The following is a 21,576-nucleotide window of genomic DNA, read 5'->3' on the forward strand; positions in this document are numbered from 1 at the left end:
CCACACAGGCAGCCCAGTGTGGGACTCGATCCCAGGACTCCAGGATCACGCCCTGGGCCAAAGGCAGGTGCTAAACCGCTGAGCCACCCAGGGATCCCCTCCTTCTGGTTTTTAATGCCTTTTGCAGATATAAGATTTCTCATATGTCTGGGTCTGTTTCTGGGTATTTATGATACTTTCACCAGTTATACATTTTGTTAATAACTTTATAATAAATCATTATATCCTGTGGGGCAAATTATCATCTACTTCAAATCCCTCTTGGTTCCTTTATATCAATTTTACCATTAGTTTGTCAACTTCCTTGAAAAACTAGGTTGGGATATTTTTCCCCCCACACCGAATGTACAGACTAATTTGGGACAATTGATATCTTTGTGAAATTGAGTCTTCCCATTCAAGAACATATGTCCTGCCATCTATGTAGGGTTTTTAAAAGGTCTTTCAATACAGTTTTATGATAGTAGCTGTGTCTTATGTATCTTCTAAATAAATTGATTCCTAGGTGTCTCATTTTTGTTGCTATTGTAAATGGAAACTTTAAAAAATGTATTATCAATTTTATGCTGGTATTAAGAAAGCAACTGATTTTTGTGTTGATCTTTCAGCCAGAAAAACTTGCTCAATTCTCTTATTAACAATCTGTCTTCAGAATCTCTTCGATTTTCTGTATATAGGTAATCAACTCATAATAATTGATGATAGCTTTTTTTTTTTCTGTTCTTAGATCTTATTTAAATCCCTTTTTTTTTTTTTTTTTTTGGTCCTACTTTACTAACTAGGACCTCTAATACTTCAATGAAAAGAGCAAGTATCCACAGGCATCCTTTAGTTTTTCCTGTTTTTAAAGAGTATGTTTCTTTTTTCTTTTTTTTTTTTTTAAAGAGTATGTCTCTAAGGATTCATCATTATGTATGTATATGTTTCTATCAATTTTGGTATTTCCGTTTCACCAGTTTAAGTTCTGTTTCCTAGTTTGGACATAAATGAATGTTGAATTTTATTAAATGGTCTCCTGTATCCATTGACATGATCATACGATTTTTCCTTTAAATTGTTAATGTAATAGATTAATAGATAATTCAAATATTTAACCAATCTTGCAGTCTTGGAATAAACTCAACATGGTTATAATGTATTTTTATGCATATAGTGCTGAGTTTGTTTGGCTAATATTTTATTTAGAGCTTTTGCATCCATTTTCTTGAATGAGTGGCCTCTTGTTCTGTCCTTGTCTCTCTTTAATATCATAGTTCTTAGATATGTAGAAAGTATTTAGCACATTCCTGCACACTTTATTTTCAGAAGCAGTTGGTAGAAGAGGAGGATTATGTGTTTCTTGAATGTTTGGTAGAATTTGCTTATCAAACTTTCTATATATTTCATTATTTCAAACTTTATACAGTTTAAGTTTCTGTATCCTTTAACAGTATTTTGGGGTTTTTTTTGTTTTGTTTTATTTTTTTTTAGAATTTGAGTGGTCATTTATGACAGGAGTGGACTTATTATGAGAGAGGTATGTTAAAATCTCCCTCCATGATTATGGATTTGCCAGTTTCTCCTGATAATTTTGTCAGTCTTTAGCATGTATTTTTTTTAAACCATGTTACTAAATAATTCCAATAAAGTGTCTATTATACTTTATTCTCTTTTCCCTTAAGGTTATTTTCAATTGATATTAATATAGCTATCTTAGCCTTTTGGAATTGTTCTTTATGTTCTCCCCCTGACCTTTCCAAATTTTTTGTTTTGAACATCTGTAGATTCTTATGTTTTATGTGTGGCTCTTGTAGGTGACTCATAGCTGGGGATTTTTAAAATATTCCTACTTGACATCTTATGTCTAACTGGAAAGTTTGTTTTTTAAATATCTTTGATGATTATTGTGTATTTGGATTTTTTTTGGTGTTGTGTCTTTTATTCATCTTGTTCTGTTTTTTCCCTTCTTTACTGCTTTCTATTGAACAAGATTTGTTTAATTCTATTTCTTCTATTTGAACATTCTATTTTCTTTGGTTTTCATGGCTACCTTTAAAAAGATAAAGTTTCTGGTACTAACAAAGCAAAATTAATTTCTCTATCCTCTTCCTGAAATATGAAAGGATTTCCTGAGTTTAAAGAGCACATTTTGGAAGATTTTTCTCAGATCCTTCTTCCAGTTCTTTAATATTCTCTTCAGCTTTGCCTGTCTGCCATTCAACCCATTCCTTGAGATTTTTAAAATTTCAATTAATCTTTTTTATTTGTAGAAGTTACATACGGTTCTTTAAAAAAAAATCACCTAGTTTTTTTCTTTTGACAATGTCTTTCTTTGTTCACGTTTCCAACTCCTTGTGGACCTACAATAATTTTAAACGCACTTATTTTCTAGTTCCTAGCTGAGATTTTAAATAAATGAATTTCCTGGGAGAGGGGTTCCTAATTTTTTTTCCCCGTATCTGCTGACTCTGATTCATGGTGGATTGTTTCCTCATATGTTTAAATATTTTTATGGTGAATTTGTTTTTACTGTGGCAGAGAGTATACATTTGAATCTTGAACATGTATGAGGGCAGACCCCTAGTCAGAAACTCTTAGGGACCCTGCAGAGCGCAAAGAGAGACAGGTCTCCTCACTTCTCTGTGTTAGGACGGGCAGCGGGGCTATATCCACGGAAGTCCAGCTTGCAGCTCTCTGAGGGGCCGGCTCTAGGTGAGGGTCTCACTTCCTGCTCCCACGCTGCCCTAAGCTTTCTCCCACATGGTCCTTAACACTGGATTGCTACAAAACTATGACCCCTACCTCCCTTTGTTTGGGAGGTGGGGTGGCTAGCATCAGCTCTCAGGCTTACAGGGTTGGTCTTGGATATCATCCCCCCTCCCCCCACCTCTTTCTTCGGCTCCTGGAGGTTTCCCTTACTTTATTGGTAGCTCATCTGTACATTTAAAGTTCTCATTATAGGGGGATCCCTGGGTGGCTCAGCAGTTGAGCATCTGGCTTTGGCCCAGGGCATGACCCCGGATCGCAGGATGGAGTTGGAGTCTGGGCTCCCTGCATGGAGCCTGCTTCTCCCTCTGCCTGTCTCTCTCTCTCTCTCTCTCTCTCTGTCTCTGTCTTTCATGAATAAATAAATAAAATCTTTAAAAATTAAAAAGTCGGCACTTGAGATGAGCACTGGGTGTTATTCTGTACGTTGACAAATTGAACACAAATAAAATCATTAAAAAAAGAACAAACAAAATAAACAAAATAAAATCCTATTTAATTATTGCAAAAAAAATTTTCAAAGTCATCATAATGTAAATGCATTCCTAGGTGTTTTGTGCAGGAGAGTTTTCAGCTTATTTGGGCCTTCACATTTCGAAGGAAGCAGGAATCCCTAAACTTACTTACTTTATTTATTTATTTATTTATTTATTTATTTATTTATTTATATTTATTTATATTTTTTATAACTATTTATATTTTTATTTATTTATTTATTTGTTTGTTAATTAATTTATTTACTTATTTTTACTCCTGCACTGTTGGTGGGAATGGGACCTGGTGCAGCCACTCTGGAAACCTGCGTGGAGGATCCTCCTAAAGTTGCTTTAGGGGCGTGATCTCGGGTGAGATGACACAGTTTCCACCCCACGGCAGCTCAGGCCGAGCAACGTTCCTAAAGGCAGCGCTTCCCTGTCCCCGGCGCCGTCCTCACGAGGTTTGCGGGTGGGTGAGCCCCTCCCTGTGGAGGCCTCCGAGCGGCTCGCGCCTGCAGGGGGACCCAGACGCAGGGCCTGGGCTGGGCCGGGCTGGGCTGGGCCGGGCTGGGCCTGGGCTGGGCCGGGCTGGGCTGGGCCGGGCTGGGCTGGGCTGGGCTGGGCTGGGCTGGGCCGGGCTGGGCCGGGCTGGGCTGGGCTGGGCTGGGCCGGGCTGGGCTGGGCTGGGCTGGGCTGGGCCGGCCCGCCCCCGCCCCCAGCACCCGCATCCTCCCGCGCACGCTGGTCCCGGGCACCAGCTGGCAGCAGCCCCCTCCGCCCCGGAGGCCGCGCGGGCAGGGGCGCAGAGCGCTGGCACGGCCCGGCCTGCTCCCCGCCCCCCTGGGCCCTCGTGGGGACGGTCCCGGCCCAGTTTCCCCACCTCCTTCCCCTCTGACCCTCCTCCCACCAATCTGGCTGCGGCGTGGACCCCGGCGGGCTGCTCTTGTGCAACGTGCCGGCCCGGGTCGCCCGCCCCCGCCCCCGCCCCCGCCCCGCTTCGGGGGGGCCCCGGGACCGCGCTGCTCCCCCGGCTCCCCGCAGGCGCTGCCCGCGCTTATTAGGGGCGCGGGGCCGGACGCCGGTGTCCGCCGGTGTCCTCCCGGTGCCCGGTGCCCGCCCGCCCGCTGCCCTCCCGGCCCCTCCCGCGGCGGCGATGCGTCTCCCCGCGGTGCTGCTGTGCGCGCTCTGCTCCGCGCTGTCGCCCGAGGGCCCCGGGGACTACGAGCTCATGTACGTGGACCTGGACAACGAGATCGACCACGGCCTGCAGCCCACGGAGGACCGTAAGGCGGGGGGCTCGGGGTCACCTCGGCCGCGCACCCCAAAGGCTCCCGGCGGGTCCCCGCGAGGACGGGCTGGGGGGGAGGTCCGGGGGCCGCAGCAGGAGCCCGGGGGTCGGGGAGGGGGCTCGGGGTCACCTCGGCCGCGCACCCCAAAGGCTCCTGGCAGGTCCCCACGAGGACGGGCTGGGGGGGAGGTCCGGGGGCCGCAGCAGGAGCCCGGGGGTCGGGGAGGGGGCTCGGGGTCACCTCGGCCGCGCACCCCAAAGGCTCCTGGCAGGTCCCCGCGAGGACGGGCTGGGGGGGAGGTCCAGGGGTTGCAGCAGGAGCCCTGGGGGGGCTCGGGGTCACCTCGGCCGCGCACCCCAAAGGCTCCCGCCGGGTCCCCACGAGGACGCGCTGCGGGGGGAGGTCCGGGGGCCGCAGCAGGAGCCCGGGGGTCGGGGAGGGGGCTCGGGGTCACCTCGGCCGCGCACCCCAAAGGCTCCTGGCAGGTCCCCGCGAGGACGGGCTGGGGGGGAGGTCCAGGGGTTGCAGCAGGAGCCCTGGGGGGGCTCGGGGTCACCTCGGCCGCGCACCCCAAAGGCTCCCGCCGGGTCCCCACGAGGACGCGCTGCGGGGGGAGGTCCGGGGGCCGCAGCAGGAGCCCGGGGGTCGGGGAGGGGGCTCGGGGTCACCTCGGCCGCGCACCCCAAAGGCTCCTGGCAGGTCCCCGCGAGGACGGGCTGGGGGGGAGGTCCAGGGGTTGCAGCAGGAGCCCTGGGGGGGCTCGGGGTCACCTCGGCCGCGCACCCCAAAGGCTCCCGGCGGGTCCCCGCGAGGACGGGCTGGGGGGGAGGTCCGGGGGCCGCAGCAGGAGCCCGGGGGTCGGGGAGGGGGCTCGGGGTCACCTCGGCCGTGTACCCCAAAGGCTCCCGGCGGGTCCCCGCGAGGACGGGCTGGGGGGGAGGTCCGGGGGCCGCAGCAGGAGCCCGGGGGTCGGGGAGGGGGCTCGGGGTCACCTCGGCCGCGCACCCCAAAGGCTCCCGGCGGGTCCCCACGAGGACGCGCTGCGGGGGGAGGTCCGGGGGCCGCAGCAGGAGCCCGGGGGTCGGGGAGCCCCGGGTCACCTCGGCCGCGCCCCAGGGCTCCGCGGGCCCCGCGGGGACGGCTGCGAGGAGCGGCGGGCGGTGACGCGCGTGTGCCCCGCAGCCCCGCCGTGCGCCTGCCGCCCGGAGCTCAGCCGCTGGGACAAGCTGTTCGTGATGCTGGAGGACTCGCGCCTGCGGGAGGACAGGCTGCTGCAGGCCGCCGACGCCGTGCTCCGGGCCGAGCTGCGCTCGCTGCGCGCCGAGCTGGGCCGCCTGGGGACGCCGTGCGCGCCGCCCACCGAGGGCCCGGAGCCGGGGCGCGCCCTGGGCGCGGTGCTGGACGAGCTGCGGCGCACGCGGGCCGACCTCCGCGCCGTGCGGGGCTGGGCGGCGGGGCGCTGGCTGCCGGCAGGTGAGCGCGGGAGCGCGGCCGGGGGCGGGGCGGGCGGGGGGCCACCTGCGCGCACCTGCGCACACCTGCGCGCACCTGCGCACGCCCCGCGCGGCGCCAAAACGCGCTGCAGAAGGCGGAGCCCGGGGCCCTCGGGCTCTCCACTCCCTCCAGGTTTCGGGGGCTCTGGGTCCCCGCGCTATTTCGGGGCCCAGCCTGCGTCTTAGGGAACCTTTCCTGGGCCGCCCCCCTCCCCTGCCTCCTCCCTGCGTGCGGGTTCTGAGCCTGAGGCTTGAGACTGAACCTGACCCCTGGAGGGCTTAGTGGGACTGCCCGGGGTGCCCCCGCCCGAAAAGGGGCCTGTGGGATTCGCCAGCCCGGAGGGGGCCCAAGTCCCGGAGGTTCGGGGGACCCCCACCTGCGCAGCGAGATGGGCTGCTCTGGGAGCGCACTGGGAACCCTCCTCTCCCCAGGGACTTGCAGGGAGGAGGGTGCAAACAGGAGAGAGGCGGTTCAAACCAGATAGGACTTCTTGAAGTCCCCCCCCCCCCTGCCATCCTACAGGGATCTCCAAAAAACACATGTGGGCCCGAAATAACACGTTTGAAAGGTGGGTCAAAGAAAGGAGATTTGGAGCCAAAGAACACTCCTTTGTGGAGGCCAAAATCTCTAAGAGATAGCGGCGCAGGAATCCTTTGTTGGGCCATATGGGAAAATCAGGGACTTAGGTATGAAAATCAGGGACTTAGCAGCTTTCCTGTGCCTGAGAACGTGGGGAACAGAGGACGATGACTTACAAGCAGCGCGGCCCTCCTTAGGGTGACCATAAAGCAGCTCAGCTGTTGGGGGGCAAGGATCGTAATGGTAAGCACCTGGGGGAGCATGTTTCATTTAAAATTGCAGAAACCATAGCAGGGTGTCAGTCGTTCCTAAGTGTTGGAGGACTTTGTCAATGCTGAGCAGATTTTCTGGACTATTCAGTACAGTTTCGGAGACTGGAAAAGCATAAAACCAAATACACGATTAGCTCCTCAGTGTAAGTGACAAGGAGACAAGACATAATTCTGTGGCTATTCTAGTGGGTGACATTTCTTGTCTTTGGCAAAGCATATTAAAGTGATTGTACCTAGGATGCACCCCCCCCCCCCAAACTGAAGAATTAACACCAGTTTTCACTCACCTCTGTGTACTGGTTAGAGCAGACAGGGATGTATTTCTGAATTCTAAATTCTAGAATGCTAATTCCTTATTCCATCCAATAGTACTTCTACCCACATGGTTTTATTTCCCCCTCTTGGTTTCCTGCCAGCTTGGTTCCTCGGGGATTCCTAATTATTCTGTTGTCGGCCTCCTAAGAACCTGGTTTTAATTTTGTTTGGTCTTTGATAATATAATCAGAAAAACCTATTAGTTAAAAGCCATTTCATGAGAGAGTTTCTGACATTTTAAAGAGATATCAAGAGCTTCAATCACTGGTCCCCACCAAAAAAAAAAAAAAAAAAAAAAAAGCCACAAAAAAACCTGTGAACACGAAATTCCACTCCAGTAACTCACACAGCCAGTGCAGCCGGCAGGGGAGGCCGAGTCTCTGAGAGGCCATCAAGGAATGCTTTGGAATGCAATCCTGCCTGCCTGGGTTTATTTAAACAGGAAATCAGTTAATTAGACTGCAGTAGGCCCCCTCTTGAACACTCCTTTACTGGGACATTACAGAGAATAATATCTCAAATGGTTATGCATATGGTGATCTTTGTTTCACTTAATTAACAGAGGAAAAAAAAAAAAGTACCGATTTCATTTGAAGAAAGATTGTCTCATTAAGAATGAATCTTAAAAATCTTCAAAAATTCAAATTCTTCAGTGAAAAAGAGAATACCAGAAACGTGACGGGACCAATTTGTGCTTTAGTATTGTAGGTGCTTTCATACGATTTTTTGAAACTCAATATTTCTTTGACTATTTCTAGGTCCAAGGCTGTTTAATTTTTTTAGGGCCGAGCGTAGCCCCCCAGTCACTTGCAGGCATTTAGCGTAGTTTAACACGCTCTGCATGGACGCTGGGTGCCTCCAAGGTCTGTATATTCATTCACTGGTTGGTCTTTAAATGCTCTGGACGCCTGCATGCCAGAGCTATTTTATAATAAATCTTTAGTTTGTTATAAAGTGAATACCTAGCCCTCGTTTAGATTAAAAAAAAAAAAAAACAATTCTTTTTCTCATCTCTCCTACGCCTATGAGGTTATCACAAAGCAGAGCTCACCTATGAAAGGCTTTGGCACATTTCCCAGAGACACCCAGAAGGGCTTCCCTTCAGCACCTCTAGCTCCCTGACCAGACAGGTGACCTGGAGCTGAACTGAGGTGGGACTTGACTGAGCTCCCAGCCCCACGGCTGAATGTCTCCTTCTCACTGCTCTTTAGCACAAATATGTTCTCCGCCAGGCCCTTTAGAAGAGCTCACTCTTCCTTAGAGGTTTTCTGTTGCTGCTTCCATAGTATTTATAAGCATGTGGACAAACGAAGCGTTTCTAATACCCTTGGCCTCACAGTTCTTCTCCCGAGCACTACGTTCTTGTTGCTTAGAGGCGGACAGATCAGTAGCGGGTGGGAGGGGCTGTCATGGAAAATAGGAAAGCCCGGAGAGATTTGGGGGCTCATCAAAAACTGCATGCTTGCTGCTAGTAAAGCAGACGGAATCCCAGCCCTCCTAGCCAAGTGCAGGGGTTCCCCTACTGGGAAGCAGGGCGGGTGCAGGCCAAGGGCACGGCCTCTGCAGCCCCAACGCCGCAGTGCAAAGCCCGTTTTACCACTTACCAGCTCGAAAGCGGAACCAAGTTGCTTCACGCTCTATGCCTCAGTTCTCTCATCTGTAGAATGGGAATATTAAGCCCATCTCTTAGGGTCGATAAATAGGATTAAAACCATCCAGGGCGGTAAGAACGGTGTCTGGGGCCTAGGGAGTACCGGCCATCGTGATGGCTCATTGCTGTCGAAGGTGGCCTTCCACAGACTCTGCGGTTCACAGGGGTCTGGAGCACGTGGCATTTTACGGTTCCAGCAACAATAGGACCGCCCTGGAGTTCCACTTAAAAACACGTAGACAGCAGGTAAAGGGTGAGCTAGGTCCATCGGATTTCAGAGGTGTTTTTGTCGTTGTTGTTCTATGGAAGTTTGGTGAAGTCAAGAAGAGGGAAACAGGTCTGGCTCTAAGTTCTTGGAAACTGCAGCGTCACTGAAGGTAACACGTCGTGACTCAACATGTTCATTAAAAAAAGTAGCAACAGACCGTCAGCTAATTGTGAGGGGAAGTAGTTATTAAAACATGGTTTCCACTATTTTTTGGGTTTGGACAATCTGGCTGCTCTGCCCGCCTCCCTCCCCACGTGAGGCTTCACGGAGTAGGCCTGACAGTTGACCTTATTCCTCTTTCTTGGCTCTGCCGAGGTCCCCCGAAGCTGCTCGGGGCGTGGTGGGCCACGGCACAGGGTTTTCAGCTGTAGTCGTCTGAGTGCCGGGCGGAGGCCCCTAAATGCTGGGGTGACTTGTGAGTGACACCTGCTTTCTCTCATGCCCGTGTCGCGGCCTTGCTCCTGTAGGTTGTGAAACCGCCGTCTTATTCCCGATGCGGTCCAAGAAGATCTTTGGAAGCGTGCACCCCGCGACGCCCATGAGGCTGGAGGCTTTCAGTGCCTGCATCTGGGTCAAAGCCACCGATGTCTTAAACAAGACCGTCCTGTTCTCCTATGGCACCAGGAGAAACCCGTACGAGATCCAGCTGTACCTCAGCTATCAGTCCGTGGTGCTCGTGGTGGGCGGAGAGCACAACAGGCTGGTGGCCGACGCCGTGGTCCCCTGGGAGAGTGGACCCACCTGTGTGGCACCTGGGAGTCCAGGAAAGGCCGCGTGTCCTTGTGGGTGGCCGGTGAGCCGGTGGCTGCCGCGCTGGAGGTGGCCGCGGGTCACCTGGTTCCCGAGGGGGGCATCCTGCAGATCGGCCAAGAGAAGAACGGCTGCTGCGCGGGTGGCGGCTTCGATGAGACGCTGGCCTTTTCTGGAAGACTCACAGGCTTCAATATCTGGGATCGTGTTCTCAGCAACGAAGAGATCAGAGAGTCGGGAGGAGCGGAGTCTTGTCACATCCGGGGCAATGTGGTCGGGTGGGGGGTCACCGAGCTCCAGCCCCACGGAGGAGCTCAGTACGTTTCCTGAGTGCTGTGAAGCTCCACTCGAAGCCAAAGAAAGGACCTCACGTTCCAGACACGTGGGAAGGTCTAAAAACCTCAGCGCGTGTTGCGAACACTTGAGACTAATGAAGGGGAGAGTTGACATCAATCTTTATTTATCTGGGCAAAATTACCGAAAAACAGTTGAAGAGAAGGCATCGGAGAATGCTTGTGGGGATGTTGTTTCCAGACTTCATGCCACGGTGCTTTGCGACTAGTGCTGTGTCTTTGTCAGATAAACTCGCAAATAATTAAAAAGGACTGCGTCGTGGAACAGAAGGGCAATTGTTTCACTTTTCCTTGGTTAATTTTGTTTTGGCCAGAGGTGACTTTTACGTTGGAAGGAACAGAAGATAACATTGGCTGCCCATTATTCACTGTTAACTGCCATGTACCTTATGATTACAAAATACGATGATGGAACATATTTATACTACGATGTGACTTAACAAATGCAAATGTAGTTTATGTGTCATAATCGAATGTCACTTTTCTGAGAAGATAGTTATATAAGTTATATTATAAAATGGTTTTGTATTAATTTTATTAAGACTATTTTTGTAAAGCTCTACTGTAAATAAAAGTATTTTATAAAACTACCCCCATGTCATCTAATTTTACATTTGAAAGATGTTTTGGAGCAAATCCGCACTCTCGAAGTAGGAGCTAGTTTTCAGAAACCAGTTCTGGTTGACATTGGTAGGAACAGACTATAGAGTTGTAAGCTTTGGCTTCCTACGAGTCATAAGCAAGAAATCTGATCTCGGCTAAGTCAGTTCATCTCTCTGGATTTTAGTTTTCTCAAATGAGAAATCAAGGAATTGAGGAAATAATGATGTCTAAGTCCCTTTCAGTTTGATGATTCTATGACCACATACAACACTCTGCCCTGTGGAACACAGAAACACACATAAATTATCAGAGTTCCCCAAATATCCGTGGTGAGGGCCATTCCTGGGTAGATCAAAGAATCTGGAAAAACAATGATTCCTGCCCTTAAAGCGTACCCCATTCTCTTACTCGTGCATGAAGAAAGGACAGTCAAGGGTCCTTCACCCTACAGATGGGGAGGTCACTCTCCGCCACACTAGTGTTCTCCTGTAAATGCTTTTTTGGGGCAAAGAGAAGACCATCCCAAAGCTGCTCCTGAACATCAGCAGCAAATGTAGAGCCACAGTGATGATGTGTCCTTGTCTAGACAACCACAGGTCACCTCTGGTTTGTGAGATTTGGAGCATAGGGCCGGGAGTAGTTATCAAACCACATTTTATAACCGGCTAGTTGAGTGTCCTTAGGCAAGGTACTTAACTCCTCTGGGTCTTCTCAGTAAAACAAGGGGATTGGTCTCACTGCCTTTAGCACTAAGATGTCACGATTCTAGGAATCTTTGAGGATGCTCGTGATAGCAGTAGAGCTTCATCCCGCTTGTGAGACCCGCAAAATCAGCCTGATGGATCTCTAGGAAGAGTGTACACAGTTATGAGGCCGAGGGCCAGTCTCGGGCCCTTGGAGATTACACAGTGGCCAGACGTAAATCCTTCTTTACATTATGTCCATGACTGGAATGCTTCACTGGAAGAAGAAACGCCGGACCCGACCATAAACAGAGTCAGGCGTGCTTTCAATTTCCACATCCCAGCAGGAATTAGATCAGCTCAAGAGATCCTAGACGGCGCAGGCCAAAATGCATGCAAACTCCTACGCCCACGGAGCTAAACCTGGGGGCGTTTTTAGTTTTTCTATGGGAATTACACATTGAGGGTAAAGAAGAAGCAGAGAGCAGAAAAGCAAGCAATTGCTGGGTTGCAGAAGTAGGAATTTCATCTGCTACAGCAGTAACCCTGGGTAAGTGTTCCAGGGGACTTCCGATCGTCTCCTAAGACCTATTTTCCCTCTTTTCCAAAGGAACAGAATTTTGGTTCACATGGTGGGTGTGCCCACTCGGGTGAAGCCTCTATTTCCCAGCATCAGTTACAGCGAGGTGCGGCCAGGGGCCGACGCCCCGGCTGATGCTGGAATACACTGAACGGGATTCTCTCTCCCTCCTTCCTTCTGCCTGATTGGAATAGGGCAACGATGGCAGGAGTTCTAGCAACCTCGGCGGCGGGCGGTCCCGCCACCGCACGGAAGGCGCCTGGGCTCCCGGGTGCGGAGCTGCCTCGCCAGGCCTGGGCTGCCTCTTCCTGCGCTGCTTTAACAGGGAGAAAACGGCACTTCTGTCACTGTAAATCCACCAGTGAGGGCCCCTGGGGGCTCAGCCGTTGGGCGTCTGCCTCCGGCTCAGGCCGTGACCCCGGGGTCCCGGGATCGAGTCCCCGTCGGGCTCCCTGCATGGAGCCTACTTCTCCCTCTGCCTGGGTCTCTGCCTCTCTCTGTGTGTCTCTCATGAGTAAACCAAATATTTTTTTAAGAATCCACTAGTGTTTGATCACCTAATATGATCCAGTAGAACAATTTTTTTAAAAATTGAAAAAAAAATCACTTTATCTCCCCAAAGCACTCAGAGACTATACTTAGAAAATACATTTTACAAATTCTCAGTTGTTGGCTCTCTGGCTTTCTTTTTCCTTAATACCATTTAATGAGTTCCATAATGCATAACATTTGCAAAAGGAAGAGGTAAGAAATGTATAAAACGGAGATAACATTTCTATAAAGAAGCATCAGTATGCTGGCTTAGTCTGGCACGTTGGCAAAGAGTTTCATTTGCCAGAATGGTTATTAAGGGCATCCCTATATCACAGCATTATAAAATAATTTTGCATGATGACTCAAGTCATTACAAGGAAAAAATGCATTATATATATATAAAATATAAAATATTTTGTGCGTGTGCTAGCGTGACCGACTGTTCTGGTTTGCTTGGGATTGTCCCAGCTTCCACACTGAGAGTCCTATGTCCCAGAAAACTCCAGTTCTAGGCAAATGGTGACAGTCCGTCACTTTGTTACTCTAGTACCTACATATGTATGGACGTCAGGACAATATTTTTGCAGAGGGATATATGAATATATGAACAAAATACAGTTGATACATTTTCCTTGTCCAATATAATATAAATTGGCTTTTAGTGAAATGTTAATTCCTTTAAAAATCTATTCAGAACCTTTTACTACAAAGGGTCTATTGCAGAATTTTAGAGTTTGGTATTTACAATTACTTAGTTAACTTCACTTTAACAATTACATTTGCAAACAGAAGGAATTATCACTGATATTTTACTTTTTTGTTGAATTTTGTATCAGGAAGCTCTTCCTTCAGAAGCTTACTAAGGCCAAATGTTTCCAGAACTGTCCTTCAGCCACTTAACAAACAGCACTCAAAAAGTTAAAAATCTTGGGCAGAGTGATTATAAACATTCACGTCTATATTTGTGGATTTAATGAACTGGAAAACTGAGATTATTGACGCTTGCATTCAGTTTTATAGATCTGGACCGCAGAAGAAAGCGTGCTGGGCTCGGGCTCGGAAGTTCACCATTCGAATCCTAGAGCACCATCGCCCACCATCTAGAAGCCCGGCCTGCCAGCTGATCTTTCTGAGTCTCACATTAGCCAAGAAATTAGCGATAACAGGACTTGCCTCCCTTACAGAGGGTTATTATGACAATGACATAAAAACTGATGGCGTATCTAAAAGTACTTTGTAAACCATAACATGATATTTGAAATGAAAGTTGTCCTTAAAAAAGTTTTTCCAAGTCGTTCCCAGTGGATTAAATTTAAAAAAGAAGCAAAGGTGCAAAAAATACAAACAAATAAGGGAATATAAAAATTCCCTTATATTGCGGATCATTCTCAGAGGCCAGCCCGCGTGTTCCTCGCCGGGAAGGCCTTATTTTACTTCACAGCAACATCTGCTGGTGGAGTCAAGAAGGTGCAAACTCTGGCCTGCAATTGATCCCAGCCCTGGTTAACAATTCAGAAGAGGCCCTTTTCTGTCTCAAGACGTGTCTCTATTTCTTGATCCACACTTGGATGGCGTCGTAGAACATGATTTTTAATATTTCCCTATGTGCATTATTATTCAGTTTGAATATTCTTAATAAGATTGCTTAGCAGCCTGTTTCCTGGAAATTGGATTAATACATTCTTTCTCAACAACCTATAATATGGTGAACTTAAAAACTTTGTTCTTTAAGAATAATTGTATTATGAATTTTTAATGGCTAAGTATCTCCCCAAGGATTATAAACTCCACAGATGAATCCGGTTCTGCCTTTAATATTTTAATATGGCCCCGGTACATGGCAGATGCCCAATTAGGGATGACAACGACAATGATGTTGATTATGATAATGATAAGAAGAATCACTGTAACCCTGGATGAACTACGTGCCTGGCATTGTGCAAAGTATAACTTCTTTATCTACTCAGGCCTCACCTCAGCCTATGGGGCCCATATCACTGCTACCATAATAAATGAGAGGTTGATTTTTTATCTCTATTTTCAGAGACGGCTCACCAATCAGTGGCTTGAAATGTTGTCTCACATAGAGAAAGAAATGAGGTGAATTTATCATAATTAACTAGACAGTCTCTTCTAGACTATTGCCAGTAAGTCAGAAAGGAATTTGGACTCTTGCTGAGACAATGTTACATTTTCTTTCCAAAGACTTTCTACTTAAGTTTCCAATCATTTGAGGTCATCTTGTGATCTGTGCCAGAGGACCGGGTAACGGGCACGCTGACGGAGAGGCGTATTTCCTTATTACGCCCACTGATTCAGAAATGCAGAGGAAGAGACATCATTGCTTTTAGTGTTGAAGGTAGTGATGCACAATGCATCACAGAGATCCAAAGCAAAATTTGGAAAGGGTTTCCCTATATGCCCTCAAGTAACCCCTTCCACTTGGAGATATCCTCATTTGCAGGTTCTCCAATAACATTGTCAGCTTCCTGGGTAAAAGATGTGCTAAATGATGCTGTACTAAGCACTGCTGTCATATGCCAATACGAGGCAGGCTCTCCTAAGCATCTACATGGCAAAGAACAAGTTTGGAGAATTATTCAGGAATACTGAAAAATGACTCCCACCCTGAAAAGGTGATGTCACAAAATACTAAATTACTTCTGATATTATTTAAGCTGAAATAAATTTGTTACCTAAGTGACATCCTTGTCTTATTTTTTTTTATTTTTTATTTACTTTATTTTTTTGAAATATTTTATTTATTTATTCCCGACGTGGGACTCGATCCTGGGTCTCCAGGATCACACCCTGGGCTGAAGGTGGTGCTAAACCACTGAGCCACCCAGGCTGCCCTTATTTTTAATTCAAGGGGAAGAACTTCGTATTTTCCCATTAAGGATGATTTTAGTTGTAGGTTTTTGTAGATACATTTTATTAAATTAAGGATGTTCCTTTCTATTACTAGTTTGTAGAGATTTTTTTTTTTTTGCCATAGACAGACTTTGAATTTTACAAAAGAAGAGGATATACATATGTAAGTAGGTGTATATATAGTAGTCTCTTAATTATAGATAATAATTTTATATACATATGTATATATACATATACGATATTCCCTTAAACAGTTTAAGGAAGTTCTGCAAAATTCCTAGCTCTCAAAAAACTTCCTTTTCATGCATGGGTCCTGAATTTTTGCTCTTACTGATTGATCACATGACTTTTTAGTCTTTTACTGTGGGGAATTATATTTTGAATATTAAGACATTCTTATATTCCTGGGACAAACTCAACCGAATCGTTGTGAATTTTATACAATGAGGATAACAATACTTCTTTCCTCATAAGATATTGGGAGAATTGCATGAGTTAAAAGACCAGAAAATGATACACAGGAAGCATTCAGCAAATGTTAACTATTATTTTCCCTAAGCATTGCTGGAGTCATTTTTATTTGTGATTTGTGCATCTATGTTCATAATTAAAATGGGCTGGCATTTTCCTTTCTTATGTTGTCCTTTTCTTGTTTTGATATCACATATATACTAGCCTCATAGAATTAGCTAGAGAATGTTTTTCAATTATCTGAAAAAGTTCAGTCAAGCCTGTAATTATTACTTGCATATTTGTTCTGATTGGTCTATAAAAGTAAATGGGACAGGTTTTTTTTTTTTCTTTTGGGGTGAGGGGGGTGGTTGATGTAAAAGTACTGACATAATTGCCTTATTTGTTATAGGGATATTCAGGTTTTCTGGCCCATTAGCTCTTAAGTTTGAACCAAAGCAATAATGTTCATGGTTTTAATCTTTTCTCCAAATGGAAAGGACTTCTCAATTTCTTTCTTACTAGGAGAATTCAGAGAATACAAAACAGACAAATGGAGTCCAAGCAATTTAAATAAAATCAATTTCTATTTACATTTCATGTAAAAGTCAACATTATTACTTATATATTATTATTAATAATGAAAAGAAGTAAAAATTGGCTTGGAACAATTGAAATATTTGCCTTCAGGGAAAAATACATAAGCTCATTTGACAGTCTCTCGTGATTGACTCACAAGCATAAAGGAGGCATTTGGTTTGGAATCGGGGACAGACATATGTATAACACAACCTAAAAATATGATCAATGGAGTAATATCAACCAAGTAGAAGGAGCAGTCACCACTGGTATACCACAAGCCTTGCCTGGCCCCATCTGGTCTACTTTTCCATTAGTGTTTTTTTTTTTTTTTTTTTTAAGATTTTATCTATTTCTTCATGAGACACACACAAAGAGAAGCAGAGACACAGGCAGAGGGAGAAGCAGCTTCCCTGCGGGGAGCCCGACGTGGGACTCAATCCCGGGACCCCGGGGTCATGGCCTGAGCCAGAGGCAGACACTCAACCACTGAGCCCCCCAGGGACCCTTCCATTAGCGTTTTAAAATGAAGGTAGAGTGGTTCTGTTCATAAAAGTTTAGATGCCAAGAACCTGGGAAGAACTGTAGATACACTGAAATGGGAGAATCATTGTCTAATAAGGTCTTGTTGTGCCAAAGCAATGGGTTGAATCTTTAAAAAAGAAAGTATGAAAGGATAAAAGTAAATACATAAAGCTGTTTGTTGGTACCCAGTATTCACCTTAAGTATTGCTGGCAACAGCCCTGAATTTGGTCGGGGGAGGTGATCTGCACCGCGGCGGGGGGTTCTACTGCAGTTGACCCCCATTTCCTGCTTTGGTGGTGTTTCATTACCCAAGCCCCGTCAGTGGAAATCCTGTATCCCCTGTCAACAAGGATGGATTGGTTCAGAAATGGGCATGTGGCCCAGGTCAGGTCAAATAGAGACAATGAGACTGGATATGGAGTTTCTTTGCTGAATCGGTGTTCATGATGATGTGAGCTGGAAACTGCAGAGGGCCATAGCATGGCGCATGGAAATCCCATCCAAAAGGATGCAGAGCTAAGTAATGACTTCTGGGACTGCCACTGAGCTCTGAATCAAGCCACACGAGAAGTCTGATATACTTATGCCCTTTTCAGTCATGTGTTCTGGTAAGAAGTTCTTCTTCCTCCCCCTCTTCTTCTTCCTCTTCCTCCCCTCCTTTTCCTCCTTCTCCTTTTCCTTTTCTTCCTCATCTCCATCATCACCACCACCATCACTGTCATCATCAAGCTATTTACACCTGGGGTTTCTATTACTTAAAAAATACTACTAATTGGTAAAATGAGATAATAAAGGTGCTTTTTTAAAGGAATTTCTGGGAGGACTAAACGATACAATCCATATAAAGTGCTTAATACAGTATTTGGCATAACGAGAGCATGAGATAAATTTTAGCCATCGTAGTTATAATTGTTACTATAGTCATTATTGCTATTGAGTAGATGACCACTTGGTGGGGATTTAAGCATCGCCTGGGTAATTGAGCTGAATCATGTTAATGTCCCAACACAAGATTCTACAATTTTTGTAATTGTAGTCTTGAAAAAAAAAATCGAATCAAGAAACTGCCATACTTGAGCACTTTCTGTAGAAGTAGAAAAATGGGAGAACGCAGATTAAGGTAATATAAGCTAAGGAGAAAGATCTAAACGAGAGAAAACGATAGGCAGAGAAAAATAAAATCCCAAAGATGGCTCCCAAAGCTGGTTGGGAATCAGGGAAGGAAAGAAAGAGAAGATATAACAAAGATTTGTAGAGCAGAAAACTTACCGAGAGACAAGGAGATCTGCTCTACTTGGCAGGTCTAAGTTTGATGGGCTCACGTGAATGGTTGTGGAGTTTTATAGACACATTAGTCTTAAAAATCTAAGCCCTGAAATATGTAGTCCCAACTTCTCATAAGTCAGATTATCATTTCTCTTATGGTAATTTTTATAATGCCAGATCAAATAAACTAAATCATTTGTTTGTTTCAAATGCTTGCCCTGAATTCAGAAAGTGCATTTTGTGTTTCAAAAGATTTATCATTGAAAGTGCATTAAAAAACAAAAACAAAAACAAACAAACAAAAAAAACCCAAAAACAAATACATGAGCTAAGTTCTTGGCAGCTACAAAAAAAATTTTTTTTCCCAATAAATCTGTTACTTGCAAGTCTGACTCTCGTGATTTTAAAATGTGTGGTGTGTATAAGTGTTTGTAATATCCTGTCAAATCTGTCCCAAATACGTAGCCAAGGTGGTGAAAAAAGCATAACCAGTTTTCTGGGCTTTTAGAAAATTTAGTATCATGATTAAAAGTCAAATTAGCAGTTCGATCCCATAGTCAAAGAAAATGAGACATGAATGCTACTGACTCGTAATACCAATGACAGATCTTCAGAGGGCACCCAGGTAGAGTGACGCATTTCCAGGGCTGTGCCTGGGGTCGGACATTTGTGGGCACCTGGTAGACCGCTGAGGTGGCTGGTCAGACAGTGCGGAGGGGGAGCGTCTGGTACGATGAAAACAACCTTAGGCCTTGGAGGGCCACAGTCATCCTGAGAACCGGATGACTGGTTTCTCGCCAGCCTGACTCTTAGCTGGAGAGCTGAGCCCAGGAAAGAGAGAGAACGTTTTGGGCACAGCACAAGGATACATTTTACTGCAAACTTGGGAATGGTTTGGCCTTGGGAGCTAAGCAACCCTACTCTGGAGCCTGTCTACCAAAGTGGGACGCCAAGGAGCAAGACAGGCGTCCCCCCGACCCGATCCTGCCACAGGCTGCCATGCAGAAGTGGGGGGCTGAGGACTGGTGGCTCCCGAAGCTCTGGGGGGTAGCGGCGCAGAAGGACAGGTGCTCCCACTCCAGCCAAGGCTGTGCACAGTGAAATCCGCTCCTGGGACCTCCGGAGGAGCAGCCACAGGGTTTGTGGGGCCTGGGGTGGCGGGAGGCACAGCCCAACAGCCTGGGCTCAAGGCCGGGTCTGGATACCCCCGAAAGGGCACATCTGTGGGGCCCCCTTGGGGACTCTAAAACACTTGGTCTGGGAGTGCTTTACAGAGTTGATGTTCAACTTGAGCACGTGGGGTGTGTGGCAGTAAAACATGGGTCCGGATGCTCACGGGCCTCCTACATTTCTGCTAATGGCAACTGGGGACATTGGATGCATATCAAACAATACCAGATACTGTTCTCTGATCCCAAATTAAAAAAAAAAAGGAAAAAAAGTGTAAAGACATGACTTCTGATAGATGTGAAACCAAAGGAAACAAAAACCCCAACAAACCGTAAGGCAAGAGCAGCGGGCCTGGACTAACTTGGTCTCTTCCAGTCGAATGTGGAGCAGTGAGCGGGGCGTCCCGGCTGGATTTCTCGACGGTGGGACCGGACAGTCACGCGTCAGGCCCGGGTCACATGTCCCCCGGCGCGGCTCCGCTAACGTCCCTTGCTTGGGGACCCGGCTGCCCCAGAGCAGGGGACGTCGGCGGCCGGGAGCCTCCTGCCCGGTGGGGGCGCCCCCCGGAGCCCGCGGCCCACAGCCCCGCGGCCCGCCCGCCCGCCCGCGGCCTACCTCGCAGCGCGCTCTCCACGATGGCGTCCGTGTGCCGGGCCAGGAGGCCGGCCTGCGCCGTGGCGGCCAGGGCCAGGTAGCTGGACACGCTCCTGCACACGCCCGCGTCGCCGCCGCCCAGGAACTTCGCCGCCACGGGCACGGCCAGCGCCGCCACGGGGGCCCGGCCGTAGTTCTGAGGGAGCACAGGGGGCACACGGGGCGCTCGCTGGGCCTCCCGCACCCGCTCGCCCACCCCACCCCGGCACCTCCGGGCGCGGCCGGCAGAGCACGGGCCCCGAAGGCACAGCCAGCCCCCCGGGAGCCCGACGAGCCCCGGGCCTGTCCTGGGGGTGTCCAGGAGGGCCCCCCGACACCCGGGGCTGCACCGTGGGGCGTCCGCCTTGGGCCCAGGCATGACCCCGGGACGGGATCCAGGCCTGCATGGGCCCACATGGGGCCTGCGGCCCTGCCCCTCGCTGGGTCTCTCAGGAACAGATAAATACAATCTTAAAAGAAAAAAAAAAAAAGACTTTCTGGAGGGACTGATGTCACAGCTGGGCCTGATGAACAGGGGCGCCTGGGTGCAGGCAGGAAGGAGCAGCCCCCAGAGGCACAGGTGCAGCCGCCTGGGAGCATGGGGTGGGGGACACAGCTGGGCTACGGAGCTGAGCACCAGACGGGGGCCCAAACGGATGTGACTAGCAAAGGGCTGGCCTTCCAGGCCCGGGAGGCTGCACTTGATGGCCAGGGTGACCAGGAGCCCCTGATGGTGACGAGAATGCCCCAGGTGTTCACTGGAGAGAACAACCCAAGGACTGTTGAATAAGGTGCTCTCTGGCCATATCGTAAAAACTAAAGTTGCAGCCAGTGAAATTCAGAAAAAAATAAGTGGATGGAAGGCTCAAAACTAAAGAAAATCTGGGTCCTAGACTAATTCTCTTTTTGTTTACTTTGTGATTGGCCATCAGTATCCTTATATATATGAAATAGTGCCATCAGCATCTAATTGCATAATTAGGGAATAATGGCTAAAAAAATGCAAAGTGCTCTTAAAAATCGTTTGTCTTCACTACCATCAACTATTCTGTCAACCCATCCTTCGGCCTAATTACAAGGCAGAGTTTGCACACTGCGCGCTGTTTGACTCCATATTACCATAGTAGAAATAGCAGACCCATCAGAAAATCACATTTCTTTGGTCCCAATGAAAGGTTCAAGAATGGGCAAGTTACCCAATTACAGCGAAGGAGTCACTGCAAGGCTCTGGGAAAGACATTCTGTCCTCTACTGAAGCCAAAATATTGAGACTAGGAGACCAAGAGTAGCTGCTGCCAGGGGGTGGCCTCAGGAGGAGAGAATCGTCTGAGACTCAAGGCAACACGCATCTACGTAAGAGACAAGTTGAGAAAAAATAGGTTTGGGGAACATCATTCGTGCCCCGTGTTTTAGTCTGTGCTGAGGCCGATGCTAGCCCCCGATTTTTCTGAGTCAATTAACTCCCGTTGTGCTTAAGCTTTGCCCC

The 21,576-nt window shown here is 47.9% G+C and overlaps 2 protein-coding genes across 5 annotated transcripts in view; one reads left to right on the forward strand and one right to left on the reverse strand.

The window, feature by feature from the left end:
- The window catches only part of VEPH1 (ventricular zone expressed PH domain containing 1), a 226,118-nt gene that overhangs the window by 171,843 nt on the left and 32,699 nt on the right, over positions 1–21,576 (reverse strand). For 3 of the 4 annotated variants that reach the window (XM_041733586.1, XM_041733587.1, XM_041733588.1), the window contains exon 4: positions 20,073–20,247. In XM_041733586.1, coding sequence (XP_041589520.1) covers positions 20,073–20,247 — 175 coding nt within the window. Of the gene's footprint in view, positions 1–19,873; positions 20,248–21,576 lie in introns of those variants that run through there. The other variant, XM_041733589.1, reaches the window with a different exon arrangement.
- On the forward strand, positions 1,501–10,309 carry PTX3 (pentraxin 3). The gene is given in 5 exon segments (XM_041733590.1): positions 1,501–1,516; positions 3,532–4,504; positions 5,693–5,983; positions 9,557–9,808; positions 9,811–10,309. Coding segments are annotated over 4 exon segments (1,032 nt in total). The 5' UTR covers positions 1,501–1,516; positions 3,532–4,374; the 3' UTR covers positions 10,170–10,309.

This window comes from Vulpes lagopus, chromosome 19 (assembly GCF_018345385.1).
Source record: "Vulpes lagopus strain Blue_001 chromosome 19, ASM1834538v1, whole genome shotgun sequence".
In the NCBI taxonomy this organism is placed as follows: Eukaryota; Metazoa; Chordata; class Mammalia; order Carnivora; family Canidae; genus Vulpes; species Vulpes lagopus.